The sequence below is a fragment of the Leuciscus leuciscus genome (genome assembly GCF_965113295.1).
Source record: "Leuciscus leuciscus genome assembly, chromosome: 2".
NCBI classification, from domain to species: Eukaryota; Metazoa; Chordata; class Actinopteri; order Cypriniformes; family Leuciscidae; genus Leuciscus; species Leuciscus leuciscus.
In genome coordinates, this window is record NC_138726.1 from 14,205,698 (window position 1) to 14,225,029 (window position 19,332).

A 19,332-nucleotide genomic window follows, 5' to 3' on the forward strand; every position below is an offset into this window, starting at 1 on the left:
GTCTCTCGGCCAATCGATGTTTAACAGCACAGGTTAAAACCGCCACATGCTCCTCATACGCAGGGGATTGAGATGGCGAATCTTAAAATTCCCCCGACTCGATGCTCAGCACATCCACCTCCCAAGGAGCTGGACAGCTGCAGCACCGTATTATACCATTTCATTCCTCAAAATGAAATGCAGCCAAAGAACAACCAGACAAGATAACACAGTCTGGATGAAAGGCTGAACTAATACATGAATCTAACTCCTCAAAGTCAGATAAATATTTATCATTTAATTCCTCAAAATTAAAAGCAGCCAAAAATCAACCAGACAAGTTAACACCGTCTGGATGAAAGGCTGAACTAATACATAAATCCAACTTCTAAAAGTCAGATAAATTATCACTTAATTCCTCCAAATTAACCAGACAAATAAACACGGACTTAATGAAAGGCTGAATAGTTTTAATATACAATAAAAAAAATCATAATTTCATAGACATTCACATAATTCGTTAGCACGCTAAAATAGGGACAAAAGAAAGGAGTCTCCCGTCTGCTCAGTTCCCTCCGTTATATTCTCTATTCTCTTTATCTATGCGTTTCCCAAATTCTCAAATCTCTACACTGGTTGCCATTTCGACAGAGAATAGATTTCAAAAATCTACTCTTTGTTTTTAAATATCTTCATAACCTAGCTCCTGCATCTCTCTGAACTTGTTCATCCCTACACTCCTTCCAGAAGCCTAAGATCCTATGACCAGGCTCTGCTGGTAGTCCCTCGCGTTAGACTCAAGCGTAGAGGGGAGCGTGCATTTGCTGTGGCAGGGCCGCTGGAAACTCTGGAAAAACCCAGCAGACTCTGGAAAACCCTGCCTCAAGAGATTAGAACGGCCCCTACTCTGTCTGTTTTCAAGTCTCTATTAAAAACCTACCTGTTTTCTTTAGTATATTGATCTCTTCTCTAATGGTTGGTTCTACAATTTATATTTGAGTTTGATACTGTTTTGCCACTCCTGTATTTCCATTCGATATTTGAGTCTGATACTACTTTGCTACTCCTGTTTAACTACTTTATATTTGAATCTCATACTAGTTTGCCACCCCTGTTTTTACATTCTATATTTGAGTCTGATACTGCTTTCCTACTGCGTTTTTTATTTTAATTTTTTTATTCTATATTTGAGTCTGACACTGCTTTGCTACTCCTGTTTTACTATTTTATATTTGAGACTGATTCTGTTTTGTCACTCCGGTTTTAAGGTTTCGCTTAGCTTTGCTGCTCTTATTTGTGTTTTATGTGTTATTATGCAGGTCTTACTATATTTTCATCTGGTTGTTCTGTAAAGCACTTTGGTCAGCCTAGTGGCTGTTGTAAATGTGCTATACAAATAAAGTGAACTTGAACTTCATCTTGAAGTGAACTTGAACTTTTATGATTGAACACAGCCAGACCCCTCGAGAGCTGCCCATCCAAAACAAACAAACCCCAGACAAATCGTGTGTATCCTTGCCCATGATGTAGCGAGGACAGGAAGGAACACACAATTGAAATGCTTGTTTGCTTGCCATTATTGTCTTGTGATTTTGTGACTTGGACAAACAACACTAAATAAGATGGACAGTTCACACAGAGTGCTTGCTGAGGCACAGAAGCTGAAAATGTTTGGTATGGGTGCGCTTTATAGCTTCCTGGTCCTGACGTCACGTCATCCAGCCTGTGACGTTCATTATGCCTTTGGACTGCAGCGATGATGCAGCACAAGTTCCCTCAAAAGGGAAGTACAAGATCCTTCTTAAAACAAGAATTTAACAAATATCCATTTTCAATGTAAAAAAAAAAAATCTAAAATCAAACAACATTAAAAATATATATATATATAAAAAAAAAATTAAAAAAAAAGATTTAACCTATGGAGTTGTTTTTAAAAACAATGTCCAAGACTCATTTTCATTTTGAATAATATATTTAGTTTTACACATTTTGAAATCTAACAAACTTCATTGTTTGAAATGTTTTAATGGAAAATATGCTTGTGCTTTATTTCTTAAAACTAAAAGGGGATGTCTAATGCTATTTCATGCATTTTGACTCATTTACACTGTTAAAGAGTTGGATTCTCATGCTAAACATGGCCAAAGTTTCAAAAAACGAGTTGGACGTATGACAGAGTATACTGTATCTGTGCCAAATACACCCCTTCAGGGTTCTATAAGTTTTGGAATTTTTTTTCGAGTATTGCTATGTATGATGTCATAAAGGGCGGAATTCCTTGTATGGGCACTTCTGCCAGAGCAAAAACAAGAGCATGCCCATCAACGTGCTTCGTTCGGATGCGGAAGTCATCGGCAGCGCTGCACGGCACGCCTCCAGGAGCTCTAACGTTTTCGGAAAGAAGTGGTACATCTGTATCTGTTTTTTTTTTGTAAATCAAACTAAAGACTCTTCGGAGATATGAAGGACGCAATACTACTCTATTGTTACTCAAGATTAACATGAGATTGGCAGAAACTGTGTGTGTTATGTCCCCTTTAAATCCTGTTTGTTTTTGTATTGTTATTTTTACAATGCAAAGACATGCTTAATTGTGCAATGCAAATTGTAGCTCAAGTGTGCAGATATGTTATTGGGGCCACTGTATACTCTATACTCTATAATACACAATCATACTACAGTTCATATCTAAATAATGCAGAGTAAAAAGAGACATGTATGACACTATTGAGATGAGGTGGTTTATTTTCAAGTATTTTTCTAATGTTTTTCTTGTTGTTTCATCAGGTCAATACTGACGGGTCTTTTTGCTCCCACCTCTGGTACCGCTTATATTAATGGCTACGACATCCGCACTGACATGGACACCATCAGGACACACCTGGGAATGTGTCCACAACACAACGTCCTCTTCAATGAGTAAAACCTCATTTCATCTCCTTTCTCTCTATCACAGGGTCCACAAACACAGATCAAATTTAGTGTATTTGTTCACTAACCCAGGCCTACACTTCATACATCTTTTTAGAAATCAGTAATTTGAAAACTTTCTATGAGAAGTGATTTCACAAACAGCATGAGTGAATCAGCGCGCACTCTTTCTGGCTTCACATCACCACATCGCGTCTGCACTATAAGCGAGCTGCGCACTGCACAGATGAGGGAATTGTATCTTGTTGTTGTATCATCACTAAAGTTTATAATTTACAATTTTTTTTAAGTCTTGCCAGTTTAAACATTCAAGCGTTTTTAAACCATTCAGCACTGGTGCACACTCAAAGATCGCACACATAAAGCCACACAAAAAGGCTCGCGAGTACCAAAAATAGTTATTTTCACGGCTAATTGCTCTTAAATGGTCAAATGCACATAAATCAGTGTATGTACAAAACTATCGTTTCGGCGAATGTTCACGTAAACACAGTCAGTTATGACCTAACTGAACGCAAACGTATATATGAATACATTTCCTTATCAATTTCAGTATTATTTCTTACCTGAATACTACTGTCAGACCTACCTAAAAAATAAATAAATTATTACTGACTGTTTACTTGTCTTTTTTGTAAATTCAAAGTTTGAATTGTGCAACAAAATCTCCCCAATGTAAAAGCAAAAATGTTACCATTTTCCAAAACAAAATTCAAGCACTGAAGCAATGCCTGTAAAATCCTGATCAGAGCATCCCTATATATAATGCTACTTGGTAAAATGAACGCTTTAAATAGACCCTATGATCGATGTCGGTTATCGGTATTTGCCAATACTGCTTCCTTTGATCCCCTCAAAATCCTGATCTGAGTACCCTTAACAAAAAGGTTTGACAACTAATGAAAGATAAGTAAGAATTCTACAAAAACAGCTGATGAGAGCAATTCAGTTCTCAATCAAGAATAAAAATAAAAAAAACAGGAAAACAGCGGAGTTCAACTCAAAAACATCAAAACAAATATTCAAAAACTAGAGGTAATCACAGTTCAACTAAAAAATGTTTGACATACAAAAGATTTCAAAGCTGCAGGCAATCAGTCCAATTCAATTCATTCTGACAGAAGACAGGTACGTACAGGCTTTTAAGAGTGAAATTCAAGCTCTTTTTCAACACTGTCATGCTACTGAAATTAGGACTCACTTGAACCGCCAAAGGCGTTGCCCTTGATTTTAGAGCTCCTTTCTTTTCTCTGCATTTGTATTTCAATGATGAAATGATCACAGATTCAGTTGAGTTTTATTCTAAAACTGTGACATTGATCTGGCACGATGCAGCATGCATATGCATAAGAAACATAAGATATACATCATGCATGACAAGGGCTTTCTTCATGTGAATAACCTGTGAATTAGAATATTTGTAGTTATTAACCCAACAGCTTCATTATTATCCAAATAGTTATGAACCTGTTGTTATTGTTAACTAAAACTTAAGAGTAGTTATTTGTTTTAATTTAAATAAAGCTAAAATAAAATTTAAATATTACATGTAAAACTGTAACGGAAATTAGAAATGTTGTCTTGACAACTAAAATTAAAATATTAAAATAAAGGCTTATTCAAAATGTTAATAAATGCTTTAATAATATATAAATAATACAAAAATTACAGAAATTCTAAGCTTATTTATACTCGTTTATAACTTTTATATTTTTGAACACGTTGCATGTGTGATATTTGTCTCTTGTGTATGTTCGCGTTCTTGTCTGTGTTTATATAAGTGAGTATTTGTCATGTGTGTTATGTTTGAATGTGTATATTCATGTTCTGTTTGTTTGTTTCAGCATGACAGTGGAAGAACACATTTATTTCTATGCCCGTCTGAAGGGACGGAGCTCTAAAGAGGTGAAGAAGGAAATTGATCAAATGATTAACGACGTGGGTCTGCCTCATAAACGCAAAGACCTCGCCAAGAACCTCTCAGGTGTGTGTGTGTGTGTGTGTGTGTGTGTTTGTGTGCATCAGCAGCGTTCATGCTACGCTTATAATGCTTACAGACACTGGATATTTGGCAAATTTCTGTTGTGTGCATTCAGGTGGAATGCAGAGGAAGCTGTCTGTTGCTATCGCATTTGTGGGCGGGTCGAATGTTGTGATTTTGGATGAGCCAACAGCAGGAGTTGATCCCTATGCACGCAGAGGCATCTGGGAGTTGCTGCTCAAATACAAGAAAGGTAACAGAAATGAACAAATGTAAACACAGGGCTCGACAGTGCAGTATTTCACTCACATTTGCAACAAAAAAATTGATTTGTGCTAACTGTTAAATGTATTTAGCAATGTGCATGTACTGTAGGATAAAAAGGCCCCGTGGCTCCTTAAAGAGTGCATATTTGATCTCCCTCATCTTTTTGGAAGAGCAGCAATAATAAATAATAGAAATGTCCAAATTAAAAGGACTGGTGTATTTCAGGCTTGTTTATAATGAAATCTGCAGTTATGAATATGAATAACTATATTGTTATAATTAGTATTTTGGTTACATAATAAACTGTGTCCGTCATTTAATTCAACTTAAATGTTTGTAGCTTATGTCTGGACTGCATAGTCTGATACAAGACTAACTGCACTAAATCAAGTGAAAAAAAAGTCATATCTGAAATAATTTTCATAGTATTTTATTTTCTCCATAGGGACATTTAATTTTAACGAAAACGTATAAACTGTTAAAGACAGACCTAAGCAGACCTGTAACTATCCGAGGCTGTTAATCATAGTCTATGCGTTTGTTGAAGTCATCAATTTGCATTAGCTATTTCAACTTATTTGTTCAAATAATAACTAAATTTGTATTATACTTATTTATTCTAATGATATTTTACTTATATTTTATTTATAATAGGCTACTAATATTTATTATACTATACTTATTATATATATATATATATATATATATATATACATATATATATATATATATATATATATATATATATATATATATATATATATATATATATATATATTTATAGTGAGGAGAACAAATATTTGATACACTGCTGATTTTGAAGGTTTTCCCACTTACAAAGCATGTAGAAGTCTATAATCTTTATCATAGGTACTCTTCAACTGTGAGTGACGGAATCTAAAACAAAAATCCAGAAAATCACATTGTATGATTTTTAAGTAATTAATTAGCATTTTATTGCATGACATAAGTATTTGATACATCAGAAAAGCAGAACTTAATATTTGGTATAGAAACCTTTGTTTGCAATTACAGAGATCATATGTTTCCTGTAGTTCTTGACCAGGTTTGCACACACTGCAGCAGGGATTTTGGCCCACTCCTCCATACAGACCTTCTCCAGATCCTTCAGGTTTCGGGGCTGTCGCTGGGCAATACGGACTTTCAGCTCCCTCCAAAGAGTTTCTATTGGGTTCAGGTCTGGAGACTGGCTAGGCCACTCCAGGACCTTGAGATGCTTCTTACGGAGCCACTCCTTAGTTGCCCTGGCTGTGTGTTTCGGGTCGTTGTCATGCTGGAAGACCCAGCCACGACCCATCTTCAATGCTTCTTACTGAGGGAAGGAGGTTGTTGGCCAAGATCTCGCGATACATGGCCCCATCCATCCTCCCCTCAATACGGTGCAGTCGTCCTGTCCCCTTTGCAGAAAAGCATCCCCAAAGAATGATGTTTCCACCTCTATGCTTCACGGTTGGGATGGTGTTCTTGGGGTTTTACTCATCCTTCTTCTTCCTCCAAACATGGCGAGTGGAGTTTAGACCAAAAAGCTCTATTTTTGTCTCATCAGACCACATGACCTTCTCCCATTCCTCCTCTGGATCATCCAGATGGTCATTGGCAAACTTCAGACGGGCCTGGACATGTGCTGGCTTGAGCAGGGGGACCTTGCGTGTGCTGCAGGATTTTAATCCATGACGGCGTAGTGTTACTAATGGTTTTCTTTGAGACTGTGGTCCCAGCTCTCTTCAGGTCATTGACCAGGTCCTGCCGTGTAGTTCTGGGCTGATCCCTCACCTTCCTCATGATCATTGAGCCCCCACAAGGTGAGATCTTGCATGGCGCCCCAGACCGAGGGAGATTGACCGTCATCTTGAACTTCTTCCATTTTCTAATAATTGCGCCAACAGTTGTTGCCTTCTCACCAAGCTGCTTGCCTATTGTCCTGTAGCCCATCCCAGCCTTGTGCAGGTCTACAATTTTATCCCTGATGTCCTTACACAGCTCTCTGGTCTTGGCCATTATGGAGAGGTTGGAGTCTGTTTGATTGAGTGTGTGGGCAGGTGTCTTGTTTACAGGTAACGAGTTCAAACAGGTACAGTTAATACAGGTGATGAGTGGAGAACAGGAGGGCTTCTTAAAGAAAAACTAACAGGTCTGTGAGAGCCGGAATTCTTACTGGTTGGTAGGTGATCAAATACTTATGTCATGCAATAAAATGCAAATTAATTATTTAAAAATCATACAATGTGATTTTCTGGATTTTTGTTTTAGATTCCGTCACTCACAGTTGAAGTGTACCTATGATAAAAATGACAGATCTCTACATGCTTTGTAAGTAGGAAAACCTACAAAATCTGCAGTGTATCAAATACTTGTTCTGAAGCAATGTATATATATAGTATCTCTGAAAGGTCAAGGCTTGTGGGTTGCTCCCGGTCAGCAATGGTAAGAATTTACCAATAGTGGTTAGAGGAGGGACAAACCGGCGTCTGGGTGTTGGCTGCCCAAGTCTTATCAATGAACAAGGGCAACAAAGACTATCCCATCTGGTCTGAGCCAACAGTTTGTCACTCACACAAAATTTTAATGATGGTTAAGGGAGGAATGTGTCATAAGACACAGTGCATCACACTATGCTGCATATGGGGCTGCGTTGCCGCAGACCAATCAGAGTGCCTATGATGAACCCTGTCCACCGTTGAAAGCAGCTACAATGTGTTTGAAATGGACCTTTGGTGTAGTGGAAGAAGGTCTTCTGGTCCCATTTTCTTTTACATCATGTGGATGGCCGTGTATGTGTACCGTTTACCTGGGGAAGTGATGGTACCAGGATGCACTGTGGGACAACGACAAGTCAGTGGAGGGAGTGTTTTGCTCTGGGCAATGTTCTGCTGAGAATACCCTGAGTCTGGCCATTCATGTGGACATACATTTGACACGCGCCACCTACCTAAACATTGTTGCAGACCAGGTACACTCCTCAATGACAATAGTGTACCCTAGTGAAAGTGGCCTCTTTCAGCAGGATAATGCACTCTGCCACACTGCACACACAAAAATAGTTTGAGGAACATGATGAAGAGTTCAAAGTGTTGCCCTGGCCTCCAAATTCTCCAGATCTCAATCCAATTGAGTGTCTGTGGGATGTGCTGGACCAGCAAGTTCAATCCATGGTGGCTCCACACCGCGACCTACAGGACTTAAAAGATCTGCTGCTAATGTCTTGGTGCCAGAGACCACAGGACACCTTCAGGGGTATTTTTATTTTATTTTATTATTTTAGGTCAGTGCTGTTTTGGTAGGCAGGTGGTCATATTGTTTTGGGTCATGAGTGTATAGTTTATACAGTTAAAATTAGGCCTATAAATAATTTCATCAATTATTACTGTATCAAATACAGTTTGAAGCAGAAATGTTGATTTGGTGTACTTTTTAAAATTATAATTAATTTAAATAATTTTGCTTGTAAATGTCTTCTTTTACCCCTTTATTAAGGAAAAACACATTATTTAAAACATTTTCATTATGCCCCTATTTTTTTTAATGCAGTCACTTTCACGTCATTCCAAACACAACAATCACACAAAAATACACAACATTTTTTATTTTTACAAATTGAAATCTGCACACTTGCTCTGACTTACAGACGTAGTCCAGACTGCAAATCAGACAAAAATCTGTACAAATGTTGTGTGTATTCCAGCCTTAAGAGGTATGATTAACATTGATTAACGGTGATTAACATTGTTACAGCTGTCAGAAAGAGATCAAAGACCGTGGGAGCTGTTACACATGTGAAAGAGATGTTGAATCTCACTTTCAACTGTACAAGCTTGAATGCAATCATGGATCTGCTGCAGGATGTGAAGAACTTTGGCAACACTTTCCATCACAGTCCAGAGAACATGGTGATCAATGGTGTCAAAGGTTTTGTTAGGTCAATAAAAGCAATGAGCCGGTCTACATTCATTCCCTGCGTCTGTCAGAGGTAGAACAATCTATTCTGAAGATGCTTTCAGGATATATGGGGTTAGACCACCGGAGCAGAACATCATGACTTTCGTCAGTACCTTGTCTGAGATGCCACAGCTGTTTCTGCCTGTAACAATTTCTCTTATAAATTGTGACAGTGTTCGTTCCAGTTTTGAGGAATGATTTGGTCCCCACATACTTTACTGGTGAGGCTTTGAAAATGTATTTTCATAGAAAAGTCCACTCCTGCTTCTGGAGTGCAAATGTCCTGCAGAGTTTTGCTCCAACAAACTCACCTGGGTCTCCATCTACATTAATATGGATACATTTAAAAACAGATATCATTTTTTTTTTCTCTGTGTTTTGGCCTTCCACCCACACCGAGACAGCATTTTTCACCAGAGCTTTTTGCAGACACTCTCCAAAGTGAAACATTTTTAAAAAGCAGTTTTCGTATTGTAGTGTGAAATGAAGGTATTCGAAAAGAATAATGCACATTAATCATGTGACACATATTGCACCTATAGTACATACTGTACAGACCCTTTCCAAAAAAATTGAATATCATGGAAAAGTTTATTTATTTCCATAATTCCATACAAAACGTTAAACTTCCATAGATTATAGATTCAGGGCCCACAACTTAAACGATTCCAAGTATTTAGTTGTTTATTTGTACATAATTTGGGCTTCCAGCTCATAAAACTTCCAGCTCCTGAAAATGTCCTGGTAGACGGCTGCGTTGACTCTGGATTTAATAAAGCACAGTGGACCAAAGTCCTCTTTTCTGATGAGAGCAAATTTTGCATCTCATTTGGAAACCAAGGTTCCAGAGTCTGGAGGAAGAATGGAGAGGCACACAATCCAAGATGCTTGAAGTCCAGTGTGAAGTTTCCACAGTCTGTGTTGGTTTGGGGAGCCATGTCATCGGCTGGTGTTGGTCCACTGTGCTGTCCACTCAACGCAGCCGTCTACCAGGACATTTTCAGAGCACTTCATGCTTTCTTCAGCAGACAAGCTTTACGGAGATGCTGACTTCATTTTCCAGCAGAATTTGCACCTGCCCACACTGCCAAAAGAACCAAAACCTGGTTCAATGACCATGGTATTACTGTGTAATTACTGTGTGATTTCATGTAATATTCAAATTTTTTTGAAATCCTGTTTTTGTGGGTTTTATGAGCTGGAAGCCCAAATTATGTACAAATAAACAACTAAATACTTGAAATTGTTTAAGTTGTGGGCCCTGAATCTATAATCTATGGAAGTTTAACGTTTTGAATGGAATTATGGAAATAAATAAACTTTTCCATGATATTCAAATTTTTTGGAAAGGGTCTGTATATATGTTTTTACCGACATGTGCCTGCTATGTACGATGTTTCAGTGTAGATGAGAGACTTTTGAATTTTATTTTAAAACGCTAGTGTGGACGGCTTACTTTTGTTAGTTTAAATGACAGTTTATTTAATTTGTGTCATTGTTCTGTTGTTCATTTGTCCTATTGTTTTCAGATAGTGTCTTATTTCCCTTATTTAGGTGGTTACAGATCATAAGTCATTGTAAAACAATTCTGCATAGCAGAAGCTTGTTTAATCAGTGATAAAAATGTGAAACATTCAATTTATAATTATTGTCAATACTAATAAGTCCTGCAGTCCTCAGGGGACTGAAATAGCATATTCAGCCCATTTCAGCTGGATTGCATGTGTAATTAGAGAGCAGCTGATGATTATTTGATTAGTGAAGGCGATTATTGTCTGATTAATAATTTAGTCAAATGAAATGATGTGTACTAGTGCAGTTAATTGGGCTGAGAGTGGCCCTTTGTCACACACACACACACACACACACACACAAATCGAATAAAGAGTTTTTGGCTTTTGCTGTGTAATGTGAAGAGTGTAGTGTTGACATGTGGATTGTACAGTGCTGTAGTGTTTGAGTTCAGCTGGTTGCTGCTGTACTGACCACATTCACAGGTGGTGGATATTTTTTGAAAAGTCTTTTACATTTGCTTATGTAAAAATTGTCACAAATCAAGTCCAATGATGACGAGTAAGGTAGATTAAGCGGTTCAAAATAACAACAAGGTTTATTTAACAAGAGCAAACAACACGAGAGTACCGGACAAGGAAAAAAAAAGGAAATATGGAACTTAAATAGACAAGGTGATGAACTAAATACAGACAGGTGTGCTTGTTAATGAACGTCCATGCCAACAAATAACTGGCAGGAAACTAGAACAAAGGAAACCGGAAACTGAAGAGAAACTAACAAAAAATCCATGAAAGTGAAACTAAACAGAACAAAACTGTGACATAACGCCCGCCTCCGGCAAGGTGCGTGCTCGTTCTGTAAAGTGACTGAGGAGGTGGTTCTGGAGGCGGACGAGAGGCTGGTGAAAGGAGGAGGCTCCTGTGGAAGGAACCAGGGTGGCGATGATGGTGGGAGGAGCCAGGGAGATGAGGACAGGAGGAGTCAGGTGGTGATCCAGAGCACAGCCAGGGTGAAAGCCCATGATGGAGTCGACGGAGGGAGGAGCCATGGTGAAGTTTTGGCTGACGACATCCGGGGGATGACTGAAGGAAAATAAGCCATTGACAGTGGAGCCCTAGGCGTAGATGTATAGCAGATGGGAACCAGCAAGACCAATGGCCTCGAAGGCTGTGGAGGTGGTTCCACTCATTTGGGCAAAGCTGAAGACCGCAAGACCTGATGCTCATCAACATAGTATTGCGATGGGGGAGAAGGCAAGGGGCTGATGGGATCCAGCGAAGGCAGAGCTGACATACTAGCTGAATGAGGAAGAGGAGGCAGGAGAGGGATGCTGGATGGGGTCAGTGACAACATAACCTCTGTACAGGACGACGGAATGGGCATTATGTTGGGCAGGTTCAGCGGCGATGGTGAAGGTACAGAAGATACAGGGCAGAGTTGGAAGCATTACCTCCATTTCCCAGTCAATCGAGTACTCGTCAGTTTCCAGCTCAATTAATGCCCCCTGTCACGGTTGTTGCCGGCTCACACACCAGGTCAGACTCACTTTGGGGCTCAGGCTTCGGGGCGATGGTCGACGCTGTCCTCCTCTCAGGCTCTGGCTCATCCATCGCGGCAGGTGTAGGCTCCCTGTCTGAGGTGGGCTCTGACTTGGTCTCCATACAAAGGGGGTAATGGCTGGCTGGGCTCTGGATTCAGCAACGTGACGATGGATATTGGGTGGGGCTGGATGATGCCGATGTTCTTTTCTTCTGCTTTGCCTACAGTGAAGGAGGATCCGTCACAGAGCGAAATTCTCTAAACTCCAGCAGGTGTCCCCCTTGGGCATCAGGAAGCAGATGTTTCATCAGGCCCACTCCAAAAACCATTCATGAGGGTGACGTCATCGCATGTCACATGGTGGCAGATGTTTAGATATTCCTCCACAAAGTCCTCTAAACTATGGCCAGTCTGGAAAATAAAAACAATCTTTCCTCCCTTACATTCCTTGCTACCCTTCCTTGGTACAACGTTGATAGATGCAATATCCATATTATTTTAGGTTCTGGTATTCTGTCACGAATCAAGTCCAATGATGATGAGGAAGGCAGATTAAGCAGTTCAAAATAACAACAAGGTTTATTTAACAAGAGCAAACAACACAAGACAGAGTACATGAGACACACAATACCAGACAAGGAAAGAAAGGAAATGTTGAACTTAAATAGACAAGGTGATTAACTAAATACAGACAGCTGTGCTTGTCAATGAATGTCCATGACAACCAATGACTGGCGGGAAACCAGAACAAAGGAAATGGGTAACTGAAGAGAAACAAACTAAAAATCCATGAAAGTGAAACTAGAACATAACTGTGACAAAAATAGTGTAAAAATAGTAAAATTGTGAAATAGCTGCTATTGTAATATATTTTAAAATGTACTTTAATCCTGTGATGCAAAGCTGAATTTTCATCATTATTCAGTGTCATGTGAACCTTCTAAAATCATTCTAATATGCTGATTTGCTGCTCAAGAAACATTTCTTATTATTATCGATGTTGAAAACAGTTTTTATTTTTATTTTTTGTGGAAACCGTGGTATTTTTTTTATGAATTCTTTGATGAATAGAAAGTTCAAAAGAACAGCATTTATTTGAAATGGAATTATTATTTTTTTCACATTATAAATATCTTTCGTGTCATTTTTGATCAATTGAATACATCCTTGCTGAATAAAAGTATTAATTTATTTGGGTACCCTAAACGTTTGAATTTTAGTGTAATAATCAAATACATTTCTCTTTGGGAAGCGAGTGTACAATACAGTCCATTAGAGTACATAATCATTTGGAATACAGTGTAATCTAACTGAAATAATACGGATATTTGTGGAGTTATAACATTAACCGATAACATTGTGTTCCAAATTATTATGCTAGTGACATATCAGTAGGATTTCAATTCAAATGGTGCAATGTTATGCAAAAGGCATGAAAACAACTAATATTTTGCTAAAATTGAATGGAGATTATCAAACTATCATAAGATTTGTGAGTAATTTGCAGCACAAGAGAACTCGGTCAGATAAAGGCTTATTAAGGGGAGATACTCCAGGTGAATAGGAAAAGAAAACGATGATAATAGATATCAGCATGAAACTTCCCCCAGTTGATTACTGACATTAAGACAAATATCTTTTGTACTACAAGTTTTTAGAATATTTATGTTTAAATATGCAAATTAGGTATTATCTCATAAAATAATGTGCTAATTTGCATATATTTCCTGAAGAGAAATCTGAACATTGGATAAAGCCAGATTCAAAATTCTTGTTTCATTTTGTTGACATTAGAGTCAAAGGTTTTTACAGAGGGGATTTTGGATATTTCTTTTTATCATTTTCGCCCCATTTTTAAGTATAAAATGTTGTATAATTCAGAATCTGAATGATATATGAACAAACCCCTCTTTAAAAACCTTAAGAATATAGATAGGAATACAACTGGAAAGTTTAGTGTATGTAAGTGCTGCTTGAGAAAACTGCCTTTAAAGATAAACATTTAAAAATTTAAAAACTTTATTTATTTACTGACACAATATCTTATCAAATCATTAGCAACAACAATACAAACCACCTAAAACACATCTAAACTTATAACACAGCATTTATGGCCTTCAACTGAACCCAAGTCAAAAACACACACAAACGGTCCCATGTAATTGGAAATTGACATCAGCCAATGAGATTTCACTTTTTAAAGTTAAATGTAAATGTTTTTGCCTGCCGTGTCTCCCCTTCAGGAAAATGTATTAAAAGGGCAGCAAAAGCCACTGTTGAACAGCAAACATGTATTTGAAGCTGCTGGTGTCACTGGAGTCTCAAGAACCTCTCCATGCAGGCTGGCAGTTGTGCGTAAAGTTGCATTTCAGCCACCTCTAACCAAAGCTAACAAATAGAAACATTTACAGTGGGTGTAATAGTTTGGTACACAGAGCAAAATAATTTACATGACATTTTAAAAAGGCTAGTTATTGCTTTAGTTCCACAGAACTTTGTTATTTTCTGTTTCATAGTTTGTTGAGCCATTTTGCCTTCTTTGATGGATCTCTGTTCCCTAATACAAAGCAACACAAATCAAACCAGTCATTTATCTTTATATTTCTACTTCTCTCTTTCTATCTATGTATCTATATCTGTCGCTCTCTAGTGCTGTTTATTATCTGGTGCTGAATGTCACACTGAATGGGTGTGTTGACACAGATCCATCTGACTATACAGTGTGATTTGTGTGTATTTGTGCCTGTAGAACCAAAAAGGTGTGCATTTATTTGAGCCTTTCAGATTCTTCACACACACTAGTCGCCAAAAGTGATGTTCGGAGGGGATATTTGTTTTATATTTAACTCTAAAAGGTCAATTAAACCATCAAAATATTTTATATGTTTTCAATATTTTAAATATGAGGGAAGAACAAAACACTAAACTTTGTCAAATTATTTGGCAAAAAAGGCAAACTACAGCAATATTTTTGATATTACTATCAAAAACAAATGCATAGAAAAACAAAAATCTCACAGGAAAAAGAATACATTGACTGACAGTATAATCAGTTACTAATATTTCGCTGGTTCTCGATTGTTTTTGCATGTGTTCATAATTTCTTTGTATGACAACCTGGCCAAAAATAATGTCCACACAATTTGGCATGTTTCATTGCTTTATCACAAATAAAACTATTGACTTAAAGCACAACGATGTAAAATGCTTACCAAATCTTTAATAAGGGTGAAGATGTCAATTTCCCTAGGCCAGACATCACTTTTGGCCACTATTGTAAATACAACTCTCTAAAAAAGAGTTAAACATGTTTTACATTTCAAACCAGTCAGGTTTTATAGTCAAGTCACTCACAGTGTCCAGATCGTTGCTTTACAAGGTCCAACATCAGCATCTCTCAATATAAACACAAGTTTATTTGCCAGATTCTTGCCTTCCCTGCCTTTGAGAAGCGCAGATGCATGATATTTCATGATATTTCTGCTCTCAGCAAGTCAAAGGACAGATGCCTTGAACTCCCACTTTCTCGTCATACAGACAGAGCAAAAATAATGCCGGTGCAGAACCCCACGGGTGTCTAGCTTCACTGCGAGCTCCAGCAAATACAAAAGAGAGGAAACTTTTCTATACAGGGAGTGAAAGAGTGAGATCTGAGTGGCACACACATATAAAAGCTCCTATATATAGAGCACCCTGTTTTCCAGTGCACCTGCACTTCAAACACATCCTATCCCATTCAAATGTGAAAGAGCCCTTCAGAAATCCACGTTTGCAGCTGAACTTTGATGGTTTTCGCACGGAATGTGTGTTTCCGTCTTCTAGGTCGTACTATAATTCTGTCTACCCATCACATGGATGAAGCGGATATTCTGGGCGATCGTATTGCCATCATCTCGCATGGGCACGTCTGCTGCTGTGGTTCCTCACTCTTCCTCAAGAAAAAATACGGTAGAGGTTATTACCTCACGCTCGCACGGGCCAATCAGGATCAAGTCACCACGCCACGGTTCCCATCAATTAAAGAGGTAAACTGGCCAAGGCAACACTCACAATTCACACCACCAGTCAAATGTTTGGACACGCCTACATATTCCTCATTAGTGCTATTTCACACATTTAATTTCTTAGGTGCATTCTTTTCTTAGGTTTTGTTTTGTTTGAACACGGAGTTTCTATGTACGAAGAACTCCATACGGTCCAACAAGAAAAAGAAAACAATCAGTATTATCATGTAATAAATACATATATCTTATGTATTAAAACTCAACATATTTTATGAGCTTTTTATTCTTTAAAAAAAATTCTGTTTAGGTTTATTTCAGTTTTAGTAATTGTAATATTTGAAATGTTAGAAAATAGAAATGTTAATGTTATATTTGATTTTATTTCAGTTGTATTCAACTCAAATCAAACTTTATTGAGCGATTTGGGCAAACGTTTCACAGTATATCAAACTATATTGTATTAAAATGGTTGAAAAAATCACTTATTTTCTCTGTATTTCAATGTGGAAAAAACAACAACAAAAAAACATTAAAACAAAAAGATTAATTAGAAATGAAGATATGCGTCAATGGCATGTTTCCCCTTGAAATAACATTCAAATAAAAAAAATCTAGATGAACTAGTTGACGGGTCATATCCCATCCCTACTAGTAACCAACCACACGACTCTAGCATTTTAGTAGAGTAGAGTTTTGCTTGGTCAAAAATGTAAGTTTTTAATTTTGCTTTTCATATTTTGTAGTGTGATAAATTCAGTGTGGATGAGGGAATTTGCAGTGACAGCATCAGCAGTCTGGACCCACCAGGTTTACAGCTCACACACATACACTCTAATAAACACACACAGTGTCATTATGTTTCTGTATAAATGTATTTTTATGTTGCTCCTGATCAGATGTGGCGGATCTGAGTCGACTGGTGCGACGGCACGTGCCGGAGGCCGAGTTTCTGGAGGTCGTAGGTCAAGAGCTGGTGTATGTGCTGCCCTACATGGGCGCCAGAGACGGGAGCTTTGCTTCCCTGTTTAAAGAGCTGGACCTGGAGAAAAGCACTCTGGGTGTCACCAGCTACGGGATATCAGACACAAGCCTGGAGGAGGTACATATAGGGGTCACATAGGTGACATTTACTCTTGTGGCCAACACTTTATGCAATAGGGATATATCTAATACAGAGGAAATTTCACCAATGCATCTGATATGTTTCTGTTTACATTTCACATTTGACTTCGATGAGCAAATGCTTACTTTAGCTACAGATACTTGGCTCCGGATCAATGTATCACAGACTATTTAATTATGATATATATCAAAGATCATTACCCAACTCATGCCTTCAGTTTCCAATTCCTCTCTTCTGTCCCTCTGTTTTGTGTTACTGTAAACACATAAGTTATGTGATATTTTCAGGTTTTTTTATCAAAAGGGTTTTTAACAAGAGACCAGCAAACCAGTCTGTTAAGTTGCACTTATTTATGATATTTAAAGAAATATCCCAGATTTATTGTGATTGTCATTATGATTTAAAAAATCATAGCGCTGGTAAAAACAGTAATATTTCTAAATATTATTAAAATGTAAAATAACAGATTTTTATGTAAAAAAAAAAAAGTATATATATATATATATATATATCATATATGAATCAGGATTCTTTGATGAATAGAAAGTTCAAAATATTATTTTTTTTAAATATCTTTTGTAGCATCATAAATGTCTTTACTGTCTCTTTTGATCAATTTATTGCATTCTTGTTTTAATAAAATGACTAATTTCTTAAAACTAAATAAAAAATATTCCTGAAAACTTGTAAACAGTTGTGAAATTGTCCAGATGAAACTGTGAAATAACGAAACATGTTTAATTTCACAGATCTTTCTGAAGGTGGCTAAAGACACAGGTGTTGACGTGGAATCTAATGGTAACATCCTTTCTGAATATTCACTCCATTTTATACTTTAACATACAGTTTCACCATCTCCAGTAAGTTTATCCAAGACATATTTTAGGCTATGTTCATTGTTCACACTGTCAGTCCAAATCCAATTATTTGTGTCCCCGATTGGAATTTGATCCAAATTATTGACTGTCCACACTGTGTATCGCAACTGTTCAGATCTGATTTGTGTGTCCCGTGGTTCTCTTTCGTTTTCCGGAATATCTGCATTGGTTTCGATGGCAATGATGTTGCTTGGGTAGGAATATGCAAAAAACAACAACAAACGCAACATGGAGAGGTATTGGTATACAATACAGATGTTGTCTTATTTACAACATGAAAATGTGTAGCCGGCGCGCTGGACTACTGTGTCTTATGAGGCAGCGGCAGAAACGCATGCGTGGTTTCATTCGTCTTTCCACCGGTCTCATAATTCAACATGTCTCCATTTATATTGTAATTTTTTGCTCCACCGGCACTTTGCAACAAGTTTCTGCAGCAATTTTCAGCACGTTCCCAATCCCTATAACACTGTCTGACATTTTTTCGTTTTACGTGGCCTGAGAAAATGACACAAATCACGCAAAATCAGATTAGAGCGGTCAGACTGAAACAGATTTCCAGGAATTCGATTTTAATAGGATTTCAAACCACTTATGAATGTAATGATTTTTTGCAGTTTACACTTGCTAAATACGATCGGAATCCAATCGGATATGTACAAAAGTCAGATTTGGACTGATAGTCTGAACCGTAGTAGTAATAGTAGACCGTTTTCCAGCCTTTCTTTGGCTATGTTCAGACTGCAGACAAATTGGATTTTTTCTCAAATCAGATATTTTCAGGCAGACTGTTCGCTCTATTAATTGCAAGTGATCAAATAAGAAGTACGTGTCCGGACATAACCAACATGTCTGATATTTAGGCCTAATTAAAAAAAATTGTATTTGAATTGCATATAAAAGTTTCCATCAATTTGGATTACACAGTTTAAACATAAACAATCTAATAAACTTATTGTTATGCATATTTGTCAGTCATGCATATGAAACGGGTACGATTTCTGATACTAATAACTGATTTTTTTAAATACACAATTACCAGGTTTCTATTTGTATCATCAATAAGTCAAATTTGTTTCAATCACATGTATTTTAACCAAATTAATATATCTTGTTCCACAACTAGACATATTTTAACCATGTTCATGCTTTATTGAA

General features: G+C 37.4%; 1 protein-coding gene across 2 annotated transcripts in view; it reads left to right on the plus strand.

Annotated features, from left to right (window-relative positions):
• LOC309484733 (phospholipid-transporting ATPase ABCA1) overlaps positions 1-19,332 on the plus strand; it is a 320,137-nt gene that overhangs the window by 216,552 nt on the left and 84,253 nt on the right. For both annotated transcript variants that reach the window (XM_082151085.1, XM_082151084.1), the window contains exons 20-26: positions 2,767-2,898; positions 4,755-4,894; positions 5,007-5,144; positions 15,992-16,194; positions 16,917-16,980; positions 17,070-17,272; positions 18,046-18,094. In XM_082151085.1, the coding sequence (XP_082007211.1) occupies positions 2,767-2,898; positions 4,755-4,894; positions 5,007-5,144; positions 15,992-16,194; positions 16,917-16,980; positions 17,070-17,272; positions 18,046-18,094 (929 nt within the window). The remainder of the gene's footprint in view (positions 1-2,766; positions 2,899-4,754; positions 4,895-5,006; positions 5,145-15,991; positions 16,195-16,916; positions 16,981-17,069; positions 17,273-18,045; positions 18,095-19,332) is intronic.